General features: G+C 41.1%; 1 protein-coding gene across 1 annotated transcript; it reads right to left on the bottom strand.

Annotated features, from left to right (window-relative positions):
* Positions 1-7: 7 nt before the first annotated feature.
* LOC116377084 (sphingomyelin phosphodiesterase 3-like) lies at positions 8-13,794 on the bottom strand. Its single transcript, XM_031838627.1, has 3 exons — positions 9,289-13,794; positions 7,189-7,440; positions 8-7,059 (listed from the first exon to the last, which is right to left on the bottom strand). Exons 1-3 carry the CDS (start codon positions 9,588-9,590, stop codon positions 6,042-6,044), a joined length of 1,572 nt encoding a protein of 523 aa, XP_031694487.1. The 5' UTR covers positions 9,591-13,794; the 3' UTR covers positions 8-6,041.
* Positions 13,795-16,836: the final 3,042 nt, after the last annotated feature.

The raw sequence follows: 16,836 nt of genomic DNA, 5'->3' as shown, positions 1-16,836 counted from the left end.
ACACACACACACACACACACACACACACACACACACACACACACACACACACTTTAACCATGCACTTAGTAGTTTGAAATAATTATAAGAGGGGATAAATGTTGAGACTGAAAAGCTTTAATTACAGAGACAGCGCTCTCCCTTTTGGGAAACATTTTTAAATTAATATTCTATCTCTGCCTCGTCGCTGACCTGCTGCTGCTCTCTAGGTAAATGCATCCACGAGGAAATAATGAGAATGTGTCTTTGTGTCCCGAGTTAGATTTGCTAAAGACTGACTTCAGAAAAAAGCATTTGAATTTCTCATAATCTAAATAAACCGGACTGGGAGAATTAGCAGATGATGGCTGGGGGGAGATTTTGACACAATGGGTTTATTATGTACTAAATTAATTTCATTGTTGTAATAAACATACATCATGGTGCTACTAGATACTTTACCCCAAAGTAACCCAAACTGAAATAAAGTGATAAAGATAAATAAAGTGACCCTGACAATGAAATTAGAACATTATCAGGTTAACCCTACTGCCAGACAAAAACATAAATATTAACTGATTTTGCACAGCCCCGAAAAATGTTCAATAATGTAATGACAAAGCATTTTAAAGTCCACATAAAGGCCCTCTTATATACTGTATGATTATGATTATTCAGTTGGCACTGAACGATGGCATCGGACCCAATATGGACGTAATTCCTGGGGATAATAGGCTGCTTAGACGGATGTTTTAATAATAATGAATGGTTGATATCTTGGATCAAAATAATTTCCATTTCCTAACACGTATGACAGAATCAGAATACAATCTATATTGAAAAATTAAGTTGGACTAAATGTATGATTCAGTTAAACGGACATTTTGTAACAGACAAGTCAACACAGTCTTTGGTTCCAAGACAATTCTTAGCCATTTCAAAGTCTGGATTTAGTAATCCAGGTGAGATTTCCACTTAACAATGTGAATTTTGAGCCACAAGAGCCATAAAACTGATATTAGTTAAGTTTTTACAATTGCAGCAAGAGGTATAAAACTGTGTGTAGGTCCAAGACATGTATAAAGCTGTGCATGCACAATGTTCTGCTCCATAAATGCTATTATTTCTAAAAGTGTACTCATGTGTATGATCTGAGTTATATACACACACCTTAATCAACTGTTTGCATGTTATCTGTCTCCTGGTGTCTTCTAGCCTTTTACTGCACCACAGGGAGTTTTATAATTAGTGTCTTTGAAGTAAACAGAAGAACTGAGTAGTTCTCATAAACATGGATAGCTAGAATTGCTAAACAGACAAAGAAAAAAAGAACACTAAAGACAACAACAGGAAATCCATGGAAGATGATTACAATGCCACCAACAATATTGTGTCTGACAGGCGATGTCTAGGAAAGTGCAAAAGCACCACAGTGATGAGTGCGCACAACTAAAAAAATTGAAAAAACGAAGAATTTCAGGGATCATCACTTTAACAACGACTTCCGACTGAGCATCCTTGTTTATATTTGATGTGAAAGAACACACAGTATCTGGTGGCTGTGAAGAGGAACACAGCGTGAACATCAGGTACATCAAATGAAGTGCATCTAATGAGATGCGTCCCAGCTGGCGGAGTGCTGAGTAGTAATGAGCGAGAATGACCAAAGGGCCACGGAGGGGGAGCGAGGGTTCACAACAAGATGCCGCCTTGGAAGGCTGCCAAGATGTCTGGAGGATGGACAGGGGCAAGCAGTGAACAGCGGGGACATCAAAGCCTGCAACTGGCTGGGAAAAATGGGTTACATGGGCATTTTTTATTTATTTATTTATATATTAAATATACTACATATATCTACTTTTAGGGATGCATAGTGCACTTGTGATTATGCTTGTCATTATGTAATATTTACTTGGATATGCTACATACCAGTGCCATGAGAATTGAGCATTGTCATCACTAAATGAAAACCAATAAACACTGTTGGTGATAACCCAACATTTTCTGAGTTTGCTACTTCAAAAATAAATATTTTAAATAACAAAATAATGTATCGAAAAACATGTTTAGCAGCGATTAGCAGAGCTCCGTTTACTGCCATCCTTCAACGTAAACAAGTCGACAAATTCTACAGGGAGGAAAAGTAAGCATTAAAAATAAATGGGGACTTTTACTGAGAAGAATTTATAGGAAAATGTCTTTTGCATTAAATTATTGTAGCTGTATTAGCTGCTATCCTTCAATAAAAGACAGGTATATTAATACTGAAGGGAGGAAGAGTATAAGCATAAAAAAATAATGGGGATATAGGGAAAATCTGTTAATCATCACAGCGAAAATAACGTGGGACTTATAGAGAATTTTCTCTACAGCCGCTTCTTTGACCACGTAATATCCGATCACCATCCGATCAGGCAAGACGCGTTAAGACACATATACGGACAAATGTATTTAATCACAAAAGTCGCATTCACCATGGCCAATCACGCCGGATTGGGAGACTTGTGGTTCTCTCAATAAGCATTTCCTGGCAGTAAGGAGAATCATTTTGTTTAACATTGTTTGCTTCCCTTCTCTGTCAGTTGGCAGTGTCAGCAGCTTGCATTGAAACACGTACCTGCCAGCTGGCTGACAGCCAGCTTGTCAGGGGGACCCGGGATGACCTCATAGACAAGGGGGTGGTGAAACGGGGTTGTGACGCCTGCTCGTAATCTGCAGTGACAGTCAGTGGGCAGCAGGGCAGACAGGGAGACTGTCAGCGTGCAAGCTGTGATGATGGAGTGTGTTTTCATTAGATCTGGTACTGTATAACGCGAGGGCATGTATGGACACAAACATAGATTTGCACACACACATACAGGTGCATGTCATTCCAGAATGGATCCAATCCAGACTCGCATTGCTGACCGCCACGGTACACGGCTAATTAATGAACTCACAGACTGTCCACACTCACCACAGGGCACACACACATACAGATAATAAACTGGACATACACACACATAAACGCTTCTCCCTTCATCGCTGATTCACTGCACGTTGTGTTTGTGAGCTTTACTCGGTGCACTACTGCTTTTTCTCTCCAAGGAAAATTATGCGTGTCGTCTTATTATAAAAAAAGGATGCTTTTCAAAAGAAACATGAATCAAAGAAGAAAAAATATAAAGCCCATCACTCTGCATAGCCCACATTAGTGCACTGGTAACCATGTCATCAACCCGTCCTGCTTCTTGCACAGTATAACCAGCATGGACATACCTCCATTATGCATTAAGACTACATCCCGTCTTGACATACTTACAGTAGCCTACATGGGATCTGTCATCCTGCTGAAAGTGCCTAATGGACTCCATACTGTATAAGTTATGCAGTAGGCAATGGGGAACACAACAGGATGTCCCTCGGTTACTGTTGAGAGCATTGACTGTAAGAAGTGGAGCTAGTCATCATGACTTCACCCATTGGTTTGTAGACTGCTGTTTTGAAGCCTCGAGTTCGGCAAGTTCCCTGTCGCAACCAATGAATGGAAGTTACCATATTTGGAATGTGGAGGAGTGATGTAGTGACGCTGTATATGGCTCTGGTATACAGCGTATCTTACGAAGAGTTTTCCTTCGAAAGCCTGCAACAGCTGCACATGGTCCTTTCAAAATAAAATCCCTTCTCCACAGGAAACAACTCAGTGGCCTTTAGGCATAAAAATTGCTTGGTTAGGTTTAGGAAAATATCGTCATTTGGTTAAATATCTACGGAGGTGCCGTAACAGAAGTACCCAAGTTGGGTGACAATTACAACAAGGTTGACTTCTCTGTTCACACAGGGAATGAACAGTTGGACTCACCCATCTCCTCTGGCCCTGTGTGGGCTTTTGGGGTCTTATACCTTGTTCATGCTTACGTGCACAACATATGTATTGATTTTGGGAATACCTACTATTTACGGCACATTACTTTTTGTTGGTATACCTAATGAAGAGAATGGAGAATCTGGGGCCAGTTAATCGATGGGAATATAGACTTGTACAAGTCTTGTCCATCCCCAACAGTCTGTTGGTAGCTGTACTGTATCCAACTGGCACAGTTTAAAAAATATATATAATTACGTTTCAATAATTATAAACAGTCAAAGGGGCAATCTCGAGGATTTTTATTTAAATATATGTCCGTTAAGTCACTATCTTTTGCGGAAGGAGGTAACACAATGGTGATTGAAAGAAATGCTGCATCACTGTTATTTTCTATTGTACACACACAAAATTTAACTATTGACACAATTCTGATAAATAGCATGTCAGTATTGAATTCTGGTAGCAGCTAAAGACTCCAAACTGCTAAACTTGGAAAGCACTTCCTTAGTTTCCATTCATATTGAGATTCAAAATCTGGTCAGGACTGAAATCTTAAGGATTTGCATATTATCCTACAAGCCATTTTATTGTTTATCATCAATGTGTTTTCAATACCATGTATAAACAGATGTGGAATTATGCTAATTTCTTCACAAACACCTAAGACCTTGAAAATGACAACATGTATTTTTTTTGTTTTATGCTTTTTTCTCTCCACGTAGCAGTGGGAGATGTGGAAAGCTTATGAGTGTTTTGTAATTATTGTGGTGCATTTACTCACCACAATGACAGACGCGTAATGTGTGAATGGATGTGGGTGTAAATAAGTTTATTTACCAAGTACTGTCTGCAATGGGCGGATTCTCCGTCACTGCAACATTGTGGCAATAGTGCATCGAACATGTACTGAGTGACATTATCTACACAAGGGCATCAAATGGGTTAGGAAGTAGAGCAGATAGATACCAGTGCACCAAAGTTCTTAAAGCAGACTCTGATAATGTCCTTTCCATACTACAGAGATCTACGGTAATTAATGCAGCTAATGACAGCTGGCAGGTCATTTGAACTCTCCGCCCGTCTTTCACACTCACGCATGCTTTCACAAATGTACGATGAGTTAATTTAGTATAAATAGACTTAATGGGCAGATTCAATTACCGCCTCGCCAACGGTACGAATAGCGGGCATCAGAGATGACAAGATTAGCTTTTGGCTGAAACAGCACCAAGCAGTAATCAGAGCTCAGACACATTTCTGCTGCGGGGAAAGCATAAAATTAGGTCCACTGTGACATTTAGTTCTAATTCAGCTCATTTTGAAATATAATGAGGACATAAACATACACAATCCAAGTTGTCTAATTATTTTTGACTACTTCTGTGATCTTGTCAAAGCCTACAAAAAGCAGCCCCAGTCTAAATATAGACCGGGATATTACTTATGACATTTCTCAAAGTGGTCTCTGCGCTGACCTTTCAGTGACAGCGACTCTGAAACTACTTTGTGAAACCATGGAAAAATGATAAAAAGGTCCGTCTGTCTCAAAACTGTAAAAATTGCTTTTTTATGGAAGTAGAATTTGAGTAAAAATGTTACAGAGCTTTAGGACACGTGTGTAGTGAAATATTTTGTTCAAATCTCCCCTTTTAATAACTACTTTAAAGTGTGTTGTATATTTTCAGTGTGTTGTTTTATATGATCATTTCAACATTTGAAAAGTGTCTTTGAGAACTATAAAAAGTGCTCTATGAAAAATAAGGATTTTATTGGCTTCCTGATTGGGTGGTAGTCATTCTTTTTGGGAACTGTACGATTCGCTTTCTTGCAAGAGTGGATCCAGAGATGGTTAGCTTAGCTTAGCTTAGCTTAGCATAAAGACATACAGGAAGCAAGGGGAAACTGCTAACCTGGCTGTGTCCAAAGGTAAAAAAGAATGAACTCATCATATCTGGTTTGTTTAATCTGTACAAAAAAAAGGTAAAACTTGACAAGTTGTTCCTTTAGTGCTAAGTGTTATGAATCTATTTCTTGGTCGGGTACAGTGACGTTGTCTCAACAAGTTATACGGTATAGATCCAGGGTTGCTGTTTGCCCGTTTCCAGTTTTTATGCTAAGCTAAGGTTCTTGCTCTAATTCCATAGTGATGGGACAAATATAAGATAGGAATCAATATTCTGACCAACTCTTTGCAAGAAAGCAAACAAGCAATATCCTAAAATGACTGAAAAAAAAAAAAGAATATGAGGAAGAAAAAGTAAAACAAAATTCTGACCTTGGCAAACAGCGCGCCCTTGGCTGCCAGTGCGTCCTCCCCTCTCCCGTTGGGGTAGCACTCAAACCTTGCATCTAGGATTGGGTAGCGGCTTGCCAGCATCAGCCCACTGTTTAGGAATTTGAACCTTGAGCAGCATCCTTTCCAGCCGTACCGGCCAACGTCGCTCAGCACATAGGGGAAATAACGATGCAGCTGACACCGCAGTCTGGTCGTCGACCCGTGGTCAAACACTTCCTGTAGAGCCAGAAAATCCAAGTTGGCAGGGAAAAAGGCAGAGATGTCGTGGTCGAATGTTTCATCTCCATGGCGGCGTTTTCTACCGGGGCGCTTGAAGAATGACGTGCGAGGGACATGGGAAAGAGTATTGTTGGAGGATATGCCAACGCCACCGTCACCACCATGATAACGAGCGAGGGATTCCCTGGAGGCAGTCATACTGCCCGTGTCTCCTGCCACCTGATCCCCAGTCCGATGGTTCCCTGTTTCAACCTCCTCCTCCTGTGGGTCTGACTCTGGGGCGCTGATGCTGATTTGAACTGCTGAGGCGTGAAGTGGGCAGTCTGAGGACGCTTTTGTCTGGATCCCTTCCCCATGCACGGGACAGTCATGATGGCCTTGACCAACTTGAGCCCCTGTGGAATGCAAGGGGCAGTCTGGAGCCTCCCCTGAGATATGTACGGGACACTCTGAGCTGCTGTTAGTCCCTGCAGGGTGGAGGGGACAGTCTTCTGTCGTGTCTCCTCCCTCTGGGTGAAGAGGGCATTCAGAGGTACCCTGGTCTCCTGCAGACGGGTGTACGGGGCAGTCGGCGGCACCTGAGGGGTGAATTGGGCACTCGGTGAGGGGTTCGGTTTCCGTGTCGGCTGGGCCGTTGGTGGTGTGTGTTTGGTCTGGACGCTGGTCCAGAGAGGAGGTGCGGCGGAAACCTGTGGCCAGGCTGCTGAAGGATGCCGCACTGATGAACCGAACAGAAAGAAAGAACTATTCAAAATCCATTTATTCAATTGATATGTATGACAAGAGTGAATGTTTTTACTGCTGCTAAGACGTAAGCAGAAGGAGCCCAGGAGCAAGCTCTCCTCACCTGATGGAAGTGTTGGTAGGTGAGTCGATGTAGATTTTAATCTGAGGTCGACTGGCACCATTGCGGATCCTCTTCCCCACCTCCCGGGCTCTCCTGTGCGTGTCTGACAGGTTGTTGAACCTGGCCAGAGAGTCGGGCAGCAGGCACACGTTGGCACTGCAGAAACAGAAGCTTCTGCCCTGTGGCCTCCATTCCCCAAGGCCTACCCCACCTGGCCCGGCCTGGCCCTGCTCGGCCTGGTGTTTGTCTGGCCTGCACAAGGTAAGCAACGGAAACACTAAATCAAATCAAAGAGAGGCTGTGGAGCACACAAATAACCCAATAAATAACCCTCCATAATGAAACATAATGAAAAAAGTTTAGAGTTTAGGAAATACGGTCATCTTATTAGCTAGCCTAGCATAAAGCCTGGAAGCAGGGAGAAACCACTACCTGGCTCATTGTGTGGTTATGTTGAGGGGAAGACACATTTTGATAACTTTGGAACAAAAAATGCAGCCTCATTTGGAGAAACGTTATGCATATCTAGCTTGTACCATGGGATATTTTCCACATTAACTTACTGCAATTATCTTGATAGAAGTCATTATTTTTCCACTTTGTTTCTTTCTTATCTTTACATCCTTTTCTGTTGTTGTATGCTTTCCATACAACCACAATTTTATTTTCATTATGTTTTTCTTCCCAAATCTATCAATCTATCCTTTTCTACTAACTCTATTAGGATCGCTGCTCTTTGATCCTATGGATTTTTATGGAAAAACCTGGAACCATTTCACTTAACCATTACCACATTCATTTTGAGGCAGCAGTATAATTACTGGAAACAAACAGATAACAAAGGGAATATCTAACTTTGTGAGAGAGTGCTGCTCCTCCACAGCAAACAGAGCTAAATACAGCATTTCCAATTTCATGGTTATGATGGGTAGCCTGCTGTGTGTTTGGATAACCAAACACTCGCTGAGAACTGATTGAGCCTGGCAGCTGTAGGCCAGACCAATGAGCAAACTCTTTACAGTAGATAATGACTCCATTTTCTGCCTCTTGAAATTTCCAAACTTAACTGGCACTGTAGATATAAAATGAAGCATGATTTCGCAAGTGAATGGCCTATTTTTTTTTTTTTTACCTCAGATAGATTCAGAAACTCATTTGATGAATAGGTTTGGAGAAAATCGTCAGGGATCTGGCTGTTTCCAGAGATCATCTTGCGATGGGATAACATCAGCTGCTATGCTAGGGTTGGGAATTATTCAATCCAAAATGAGCATAACTGCTTCAAGTATAATTATAAAGCAAAAACTAAAAATCCATATATACACACACGTGTTAAAAATATTGAACTGAGGGGTAACGTAAAGATGTAAAATCAAATCTTCAAAATTACTCAAAATATTTCACATCAGATTTTTCGAGTAAAGTAAGTTAGTATGTACTTGATGCCTCATTATTATCAATTCAGACGACGTAATTGTGTATCATGATATCTCTATAAATAAATTCATCATGACATGATTCCATTGAAAGACGATAAATTATTATATTGAATTATCGCCCAGCCTTTACACGACAACAATGCTTGTGTGGCAAAATGTGGTGCTGGAGACACTTACTGCACACAGCAGCATTTTGAACTTGTAAGTGGATGTTTTGTACCAAAAAAGTTTAGAGTTAATGATCTGTCCTTGTGTCTTTATGAACACTGACTTAGCTTTAAGTTTCTTTTATCTTTTTAATCAAAGGAGCAGATTTATTCTAACATAGTTGGTTATGTTTTGTACTGAAGATACAGTTGAGAGTTTCACACCCATTCAAGCCTGGAAAGTCTCCTGCTATTGACTAAGTCAACCTACAGAACTTACCAGCAAAAACTTTGACTGTCAATGCATTTCATTTGTTTCCTACAATATGAGCGTGCAGCAACTAAAGCAGGACTTTCAGAGGACCTTCTGAGGACCTTCTTAGGACTTTCAGGGGACCTTCTGAGGACTTTTAGAGGACCTTCTGAGGACTTTTAGGGTACCTTCTGAGGACCTTCAGAGGACGTGAAAGGAGCAGATAAAAAAAAAAACCCGTGCCACTAAGGGCCACACTAACCTGCGGTAGGTGTACAAGTATGGCTGGCGGATGGCCTGCAGGGGAGCCCAGATGACGAAGCCCAGCAGGGCGAAGGGCAGGGAGGCGAAGAGGAGGAGCAGGTATAGTGGCGCGGAGATCAGCAAGCACAGGGTGAGGAAGGAGCAGGGGTCTTGGGAGCGTCGACGCTTCTCCAGCGATGTGGCCACGCAGGAGGCCAGGAGCTGGTCCAGGAGCCAATAGCAAGGGAACACCAGGCTCCACGACAAGCCATCCAGGAAGTGCAGACAGGCCCCGGAGTAAGGGGTGGTGTGGAGGACCATCTCTTTTCTTTCCTTTCTCCCTCTTTCTTCCTCTCTCTGTCACTTTCTCCTCACCTCGCACTCTATGTCCACACCCACATGCACTCTTTGAACAAGCGAAAGCAAATCTATTCCAGAGATAACATGAACATGAATAAATAAAAAAAGAAACCAGACTCAAATGTAGACCCTCCCCCCTCCTTGGAGAGAGGAACACTACATGGTTTGGGGTGATATTTTTGGGGATCTTCACAGACAACCTTGTCTCAGCATTACCTCCCCTCCCTCAGCAATCACACCTTGTACATGGGGGGGTCGAGGAACGCAGTCTGGAGGTAGGGGGTTTCCATGACAAGAACGTTTCCGTTGATGAAAGATCTATGATTGCGAGGACGCCAGTTGGCTCAAGATGGGGCAGCCATTAAATGTCACCCGGCCGTTAAACATCACCGTTTCCTTAGGTTCTGGAGAAAGTGAACTGATTGATAGAACAATAGAGCAAATAAATTGGGAGGGGGAGAGAGAGAGAGAGAGAGAGAGAGAGAGAGAGAGAGAGAGAGAGAGAAAGGGAGAAAGGTGGGGAGGAACAAGAAACAGGAGATCAGTGATGGACTTGCTGTGAAAACTGAACCTTGTTTATCTCCTAATGTTTGTGAATGCGTCATGGATATAGTTCCCACAGCTGCTTTTAAGTCCACTACAGCAGCAACTGAAAATATGCTTCAGCCACATTAAAAAAAAAATGAAGGTGCCTGTCTTAATAGGAAATGGGCTGGGCTAATATGTTCAAGAAGAACAGGCCATGAATGGTCCAGAATGATAATCAATATGATATTAACCACTACTGCTTAAATGATCTTTCTGCCCACAGTGGACTTAACCAGAAAAGACTGTCAGTGAATGCTTTTTAACCGACTATAATACACCAACACAAGCAACAATGGAAAGAATCAATTCCACCAGCATGAATAGATAATGAATAGATTAATTAATTCCTGACAACAGCTAGGGGTTTAGGAAAAAACAAACAAAGTGTTGACATCAGGGCAACCTCATATACCTGACAGGGACCACCGGAGCAACAAGGCAGCACATCTACAGCACGACAAAATGACTCCAGAATCCATCAAACCACACTGAAACTCACCGTATGCTGTACACACATTATTCTAGCACACGTTACATTGCACAATCCATATTAAGACACGTAGTGGGTGAAGGTGATGTCCCCAATTACACCGGTAAGCAACTGTACTCACTTTACATCTGTCAAATAACATTATTGTAATACATCTTCTTGACTCAAAAACGTTAAAAAAAGTATTGCTTTCTGTCTTAATTAATTTTCACCGACTTGAAAAAGTACGCCACGTTGTCTGTCCTATATTCATTTCGCATCCAGGATCTGTTCTTTTTTTATCTTTTCAAGTTGGAACACTTCTCAACAAAACACCACTTTGTGAGCCATTTGTCAAAACAGCCCTACTATTTTCTTCCAAAATGAAAATCTTTTGTTTGACAGGCTCATCCTCTGAATAGCACAACAATAATCACTGTCACCTCCATCCTAGTAATCTTCTGCGCAGTCAAAACCTTTGTGTACAACATTGATTCATGTTATTGTGTGAACGGTGTTCCCCATTTTGTAAGATGACTGACTTGCCGCCTGTTACTGATCGACTTCCTCTTTATGCTGGTTGACTGGTTGACCGAGGCGGCTGAGAGTTGAAGAAATGTCCTACTGATTCAACGGTAGGTCGAACTGACATGATCGCAGCGCTTCCAGCTGACTGACTGACTGTTTAACTGTCTGGGCGGCTTACTGGCTTGACGTGTGATTGTCTGGCAGATTAGCAGGACGACAGACAGCACTTTCAAATTCAACCACCCTTCGGATTTAGTGCTTAGGTTATAAATCCATGGTTGCTGTTTATTTAAGATAGTGAATATGACTGTGATGGTAATTGGTTAAAGCACTGTTTAACCTACCTATCAATTAAACACTGGTGTCTATTTAGCGTAAACAGAGGACAGAGTGCGCAGAGAGAAAGTCAGTGACCTAATGAAAGCGAGCAAATAGAAGGCTATCCTCCAGACAAATTCACTTTTTGCACTGCTGCCTGAAATTAAAGATGCAATTTGCAGCCTTCCCTCATTAAAAGGAGCTATTTATGGCTCACTGTTTTAGGATTCACCAAAAATACATGGATAATAAAAACATTTCAAATGATCTATTTAAATTCAATTTATTTTTAGTAATTTTAGTTTTTAATGTTGAAATCTTTTTTCTTCTTATTTAAGGACATTGTTCACCACAGTATGAAGTAAAAGTCATCAGACGGAGAGTACAGCGCAAAAAAGAGACACAGAGAGAAAACACCGGAGAGAGTTACTCATTATACTGCAGATCAGTCTCTCCAAGTAATAAACAAAGAAAATGAGAGGTAAAAAGTACATGCTTGCGTTAAATACATTTTATCCAATGTTCGTTTATTGGAAATCATCACAACAAATCTAGATACATTCTTTTTGTTCCTGAAAAACAAGAGTTGAGGATTACGCCTCATGGTCTTCATTAGCTGCTCACATATAGACATATAGCAGTTGAAAAAGGAAGTCACTGCGGTTTACAAAAATAGTTCCCTGTTCAATCGCAACTCTTGGTTTTTACATTTTGGTTTTGTGTAATTATTATAGTTGTAAAAAACAATTGTTATAATGACTTACTTGCTAAGTTGATTTGGCAGCCCTGTCTACTACAAAATAATGTTACCATACAACCAAAATGCAATTAGGTTTAGAGGGAAATGCATTTTACAGTCGCAGTTTTAAAAACGTGATCAACGTTGCAAATTGAAACAAAACAAGAATGCATCAAAAGCTGTTGGTTAGGTACAGTATATAGTAAAACATCACGGTTTGGCTTAAAATAAGTACGTTTTCACTTTAGGGAGTTAAATTGAAATAAGTCAAAGTTGGCTATTGGTTTTACACGTATTTGTGATATGTCAAAAACAAATGTAGTGCAGAACAAAATATGTTATACTCACAACATAATTAACAATTTCCTTGTATAGGAACATTAAAAGAGACTGTTATCGTTACCTCTGCTTTCTGTTGTAAAATAGACTAATCTAATCTAATTAACTACTGGCTCTAGGTTTACATTCACCCAATAGATCCTCTCATCTAACTATTGGCAAGAAAGTGAAAAATCGGAATTTGTCAAGCTATATTCCTTTAATATATATTCCTATATTCCTTTAAGAACTATTATCTCCAATGAATTAACTCTCACGCTGAAGATATTTTCCCTAGATATATTTATTAGTGTCATATATCTAGCAGTGAGCAGGTTGTAACTATCACAGTAAATCTTGGAGAAACAGCGTGACAGTGGAAAGAACCACGATGGAGAAAGGCAGGAAAAAAAGAGAAAACTGTTTAGTTAATTAAAATATCAGCGCTGCGGCATTTCCCCGTCTTCCTCGTTGCCATTATGAGGCAGACAGCTCACGAGATGATTGACAAGTGGAAAGCAGCAAACTGAGAGAACCTTTCATTGCACTAAAGGCTTTGTTCATTCTATGCTTATTTTATCGTGCTGTGTTAAACCCCATGACCTGCAATATCTAATGGCATCAACCTTTCAACAAGACTCCGTGAAGAATTTCCTCTTTGGAATTGCAGACGTCATCAACAAGCAAACCCAGAAAAACACCCTTCAGTCACAGCTGATACATCAGCGAGCACAAACTGTCACAGTTAGTGTTATCAGGGGAAACGGAGCAGTGCATAATTCATTCCCAAACACACAGGCTTATAGGAAGAGACGGAAATACACTGAGGAGGGAAAAGATCCGAGAGAATGCCAGCAGACACTTTAGTGGCAAAAACACACATTCAGGCACAGACACACAAATCATGTAACAGTCCAAAGACATGCAGACTTAGACATATACATGTTTACAATGAATCAGTTTTGTGCCACAGAGAAATCCTTAGTTGGTCTGCACTATGCTGAGCTGTAGTCTGTTAATTAGACAGACTAAAACGAAAACACAGACAACTCCCAGGCCAGACAACCCTGTGGTAACGACCTGTCAATCACAAAGTAGCCCCGCCCTAAAGCGTACCCTGCTTTGTGGTATATTTCACTCTAAAATGGACCATAATTTACTAAATGAACATCATGCTGTATTGAAGAAGACTTGAAACTAGAGATTGAGACCATAAACTAAGTAATAAATCAAGTGAGAAGTATGGTCATTTCCTCAAAGATTTCTATACAATCAGAGGAGTCGCTCCTTGCTGGACATTAGAGAGAATACAAGTTTCAGACACTTAGACATTGGCTTCACTTCTCAGAACCAGATGTTTGCACTCATGTCTCCCGTCACCCAATCTCGGAACTAATCGTCTATCATTCTGACAACAGATAAACCTCTGGGGGCAAGTGGCTATATTTGTGGGATTCCGGTGTAGCCAGCGATTATTGGTTTGCAGAACGATTAGCAACTTGAGATGTGAGACTGCTGTTGGAAGTTGAGAGACAACATGTATGACCGTGATTTTTCATAAGCTAATTTGAAACCAATTAAAAGCTAAATTGTTGTCGTACGCTGGTTGGTTCCCAGATTGTATTTTAGCCGTGTTCTGCCTCTTTTGCTTTCCACATGTGGTAGGGCAATACTACTTGGACGTTGCATTCATATGCAGAATCTGTTTGTATCGATTGCCAGTCTCCAGACGAAGGACGGTTTTGGTCTCCACCAATCAGGAAAACATCTCTTTAGCTGCTAAATGCTTATTGTCTTTTCAACAGGATGTTTTCACAATTTTGTCTGCCATTCAGTAGAGGCTAGGTATGCAACAGTTTATCAGAACTTTTTCACTAAAAACAGCTGCTTGCTGCTGCTAAGAGAGAGACAGAACTGAGTTTGCGGGTCGGAAAACCAAAACACTAAGCTGAAAGAGGCTGAAAAAGAACTGCAAAACTGAGAGGAACTGCGGAGTTAGGCAATAAATTCTCTGTAGATGGTTACTATGAGCAACCACTTTCATGTTACACACAGTCATTTAATCCAAATTATATATGAAATATTGATTACTGCACCTTTAAGGATGGAGAGCGGTAAAATAATTAATTTGTGTGCCGGTATGGCTCACTAATAATGCTTGATCGGCCTCAGGCTGAAAAAATCGGAACACTTTGCCATTCTTAGTAACTTTTGACCAATAGAAACACTACCAAATATGAATTTGATGTATCAAAATGTCATAAACCAACAGCTGTTCTCAGAGCTGTCAAAGGACAAACTAAGTCACTGTGAACATTTTTTCCGAAAGTGGCTTTTTGAAACATAATATTTAACTATGTGGGCACTGCTTTTAATGAATCCCAAGAGAGTGACCTGTTTTACATTACAGAGAGATGAAAACTCGCAGCTAGTGTCCAATATGAATACAATATGATGAGTGGTGCTTTAATCGAAGAGCAGTGTGGGAGTTTGTCTCCCCATTAGCCAAAAACAATGAAAACAACCTTTCCTAGAATGAAACAAAATGACACAAAGGGGGATAGAAGCTGCTGGTAGAAACAACAGGGGCCACATTTTCTTCTTGGCTTTGTTTTGCTTCAATTCTATTATTGAAATTGATCACAATCAATACATATCTCTGATCTCTGTGGGCTTGTACTTTATGACACAATAACAGCAACATAGCATTGAAGCACATGGACTAACAAGAACACTTTCACATCTCTAATCAGACACCTCGACACATCGCCTAATAGGATGCACCCCTCACTGTACGGAGGAGTGATAAATGACTATGTCAGCTTGGGAAATGTGGTTTGTTCAAGTTTCCCCCACAGATCAGCTTCAGATAGTTTCCTCCTCAGCGCCCATCAATACTGTCTGTCTGGTTAAACAGGAGAAAAAACTTAGAGTGAGTATGTGTGTGTGTGTATGGAAAGGCGGATGGGTCGTTTTCACCTGCTCTTGTGCGAGCCCATCACTAGCATGTGTGTTTACTCTGTAAGCCTATATGAGTATATATGACGTCCGTGTGCGTGCACGTAAACCATTGTGCGTGTGTTCATGCGCATGTACTGTATGTGAGTGTGCTTGGCAGTACAATGTAGCAACTGAATGTGGCTGAGTGGAGCAGAACAGGAACCGATGCCCTCATTTTGTTATGGAGGAGAGAGAAGAGAGCATCGAGCGACACACACACAGCCATGTTTTCATCACTTTGGAGGACATTACATTAAAAACATTCATTTTCTGGAGACTAAACCCAAACCCTAACCATAACCGCTACTTGCCTCGTCCTAACCCTTACCCTAACCTTAACCAAAACCTAAATCTAAACCTAACCCCAAAACAAGTGTCCACCATAAGATGTAATGATTTATGTTATGGGGACGTGCAACAAAAGCGAGTGTAAACAGTCCCCACAACACGCTCAAACAGACACAAACACACATACACACACACCCGACCCTAACCCAATTCAAATTCTATCCCGAACATTAAAATCAAGTCTGAACAGGCCACACAAACAATAGGCAGAGACCAGTGACGTCACTCTGCTCTCAGCATGCTCCAGGGAGTTCTGTTGCCATGGCGACCTAGTCACATGCACTCTGGAACTGTACTAGTCTGGCCGCCTGTCAGTGTACAGAGAACACACAGACACAGCTATGGCTCTCACATACATACTGAAGTGTTTGCAGGGCATCTATACAATGTGTTGCGACACTCACAAGCAACGCATGTATGCTGCTACAATGAAGCATGTCGGGCATTTAGTTATACCCATATGTCACATGTTTTCCCCTGGATGGATATTTTCCAATCAATTACGAATTGTGGCTATGTCTACTACTACACATTTCCATCAACAACAAAGTAATTTGGGCTGAAATCAGGCCTGGGGGAACAATGGGGCAGAACAGCAACTCCCATGAGCCCTCTGGCTTCTCAACTGCACTGGATAAATTGTCAAATTATTCATCATCAGCCTCAGCCAGAGGAGAGCCTGCAGCTAATTACCCTCAATATTTCACAGTCGTATTAGAGCTTGTCTCAGGAGGTTTTCTATATGTGTGTGTTTGTGTGCTGTGTACAGTATTCTTATACAGTATTTGTTCATGTGTGGGTGGACTGGGAACCCCCAGCAAATACAATGGATTACAGTTTTAAAAGTCTGTTTGTGTGTGTGTGTGTGTGTGTGTGTGTGTGTGTGTGTGTGTGTGTGT

The sequence above is a fragment of the Anarrhichthys ocellatus genome, unplaced genomic scaffold (assembly GCF_004355925.1).
Source record: "Anarrhichthys ocellatus isolate YVR2014 unplaced genomic scaffold, GSC_Weel_1.0 scaffold873, whole genome shotgun sequence".
Classification (NCBI taxonomy): domain Eukaryota; kingdom Metazoa; phylum Chordata; class Actinopteri; order Perciformes; family Anarhichadidae; genus Anarrhichthys; species Anarrhichthys ocellatus.
This window is presented reverse-complemented; position numbering and strand designations above follow the sequence as displayed.

Bases quoted from the DNA above. Each gene is read 5' to 3' on its own strand.
- LOC116377084 (XM_031838627.1), bottom strand. From the start codon at position 9,590: ATGGTCCTCCACACCACCCCTTACTCCGGGGCCTGTCTGCACTTCCTG. The intron at 7,441-9,288 runs GTTAGTGTGGCC...TACCTTGTGCAG, and splicing joins TACTTGTACACCTACCGCAG to GCCAGACAAACACCAGGCCG. The intron at 7,060-7,188 runs GTGAGGAGAGCT...TCGGTTCATCAG, and splicing joins CCTACCAACACTTCCATCAG to TGCGGCATCCTTCAGCAGCC.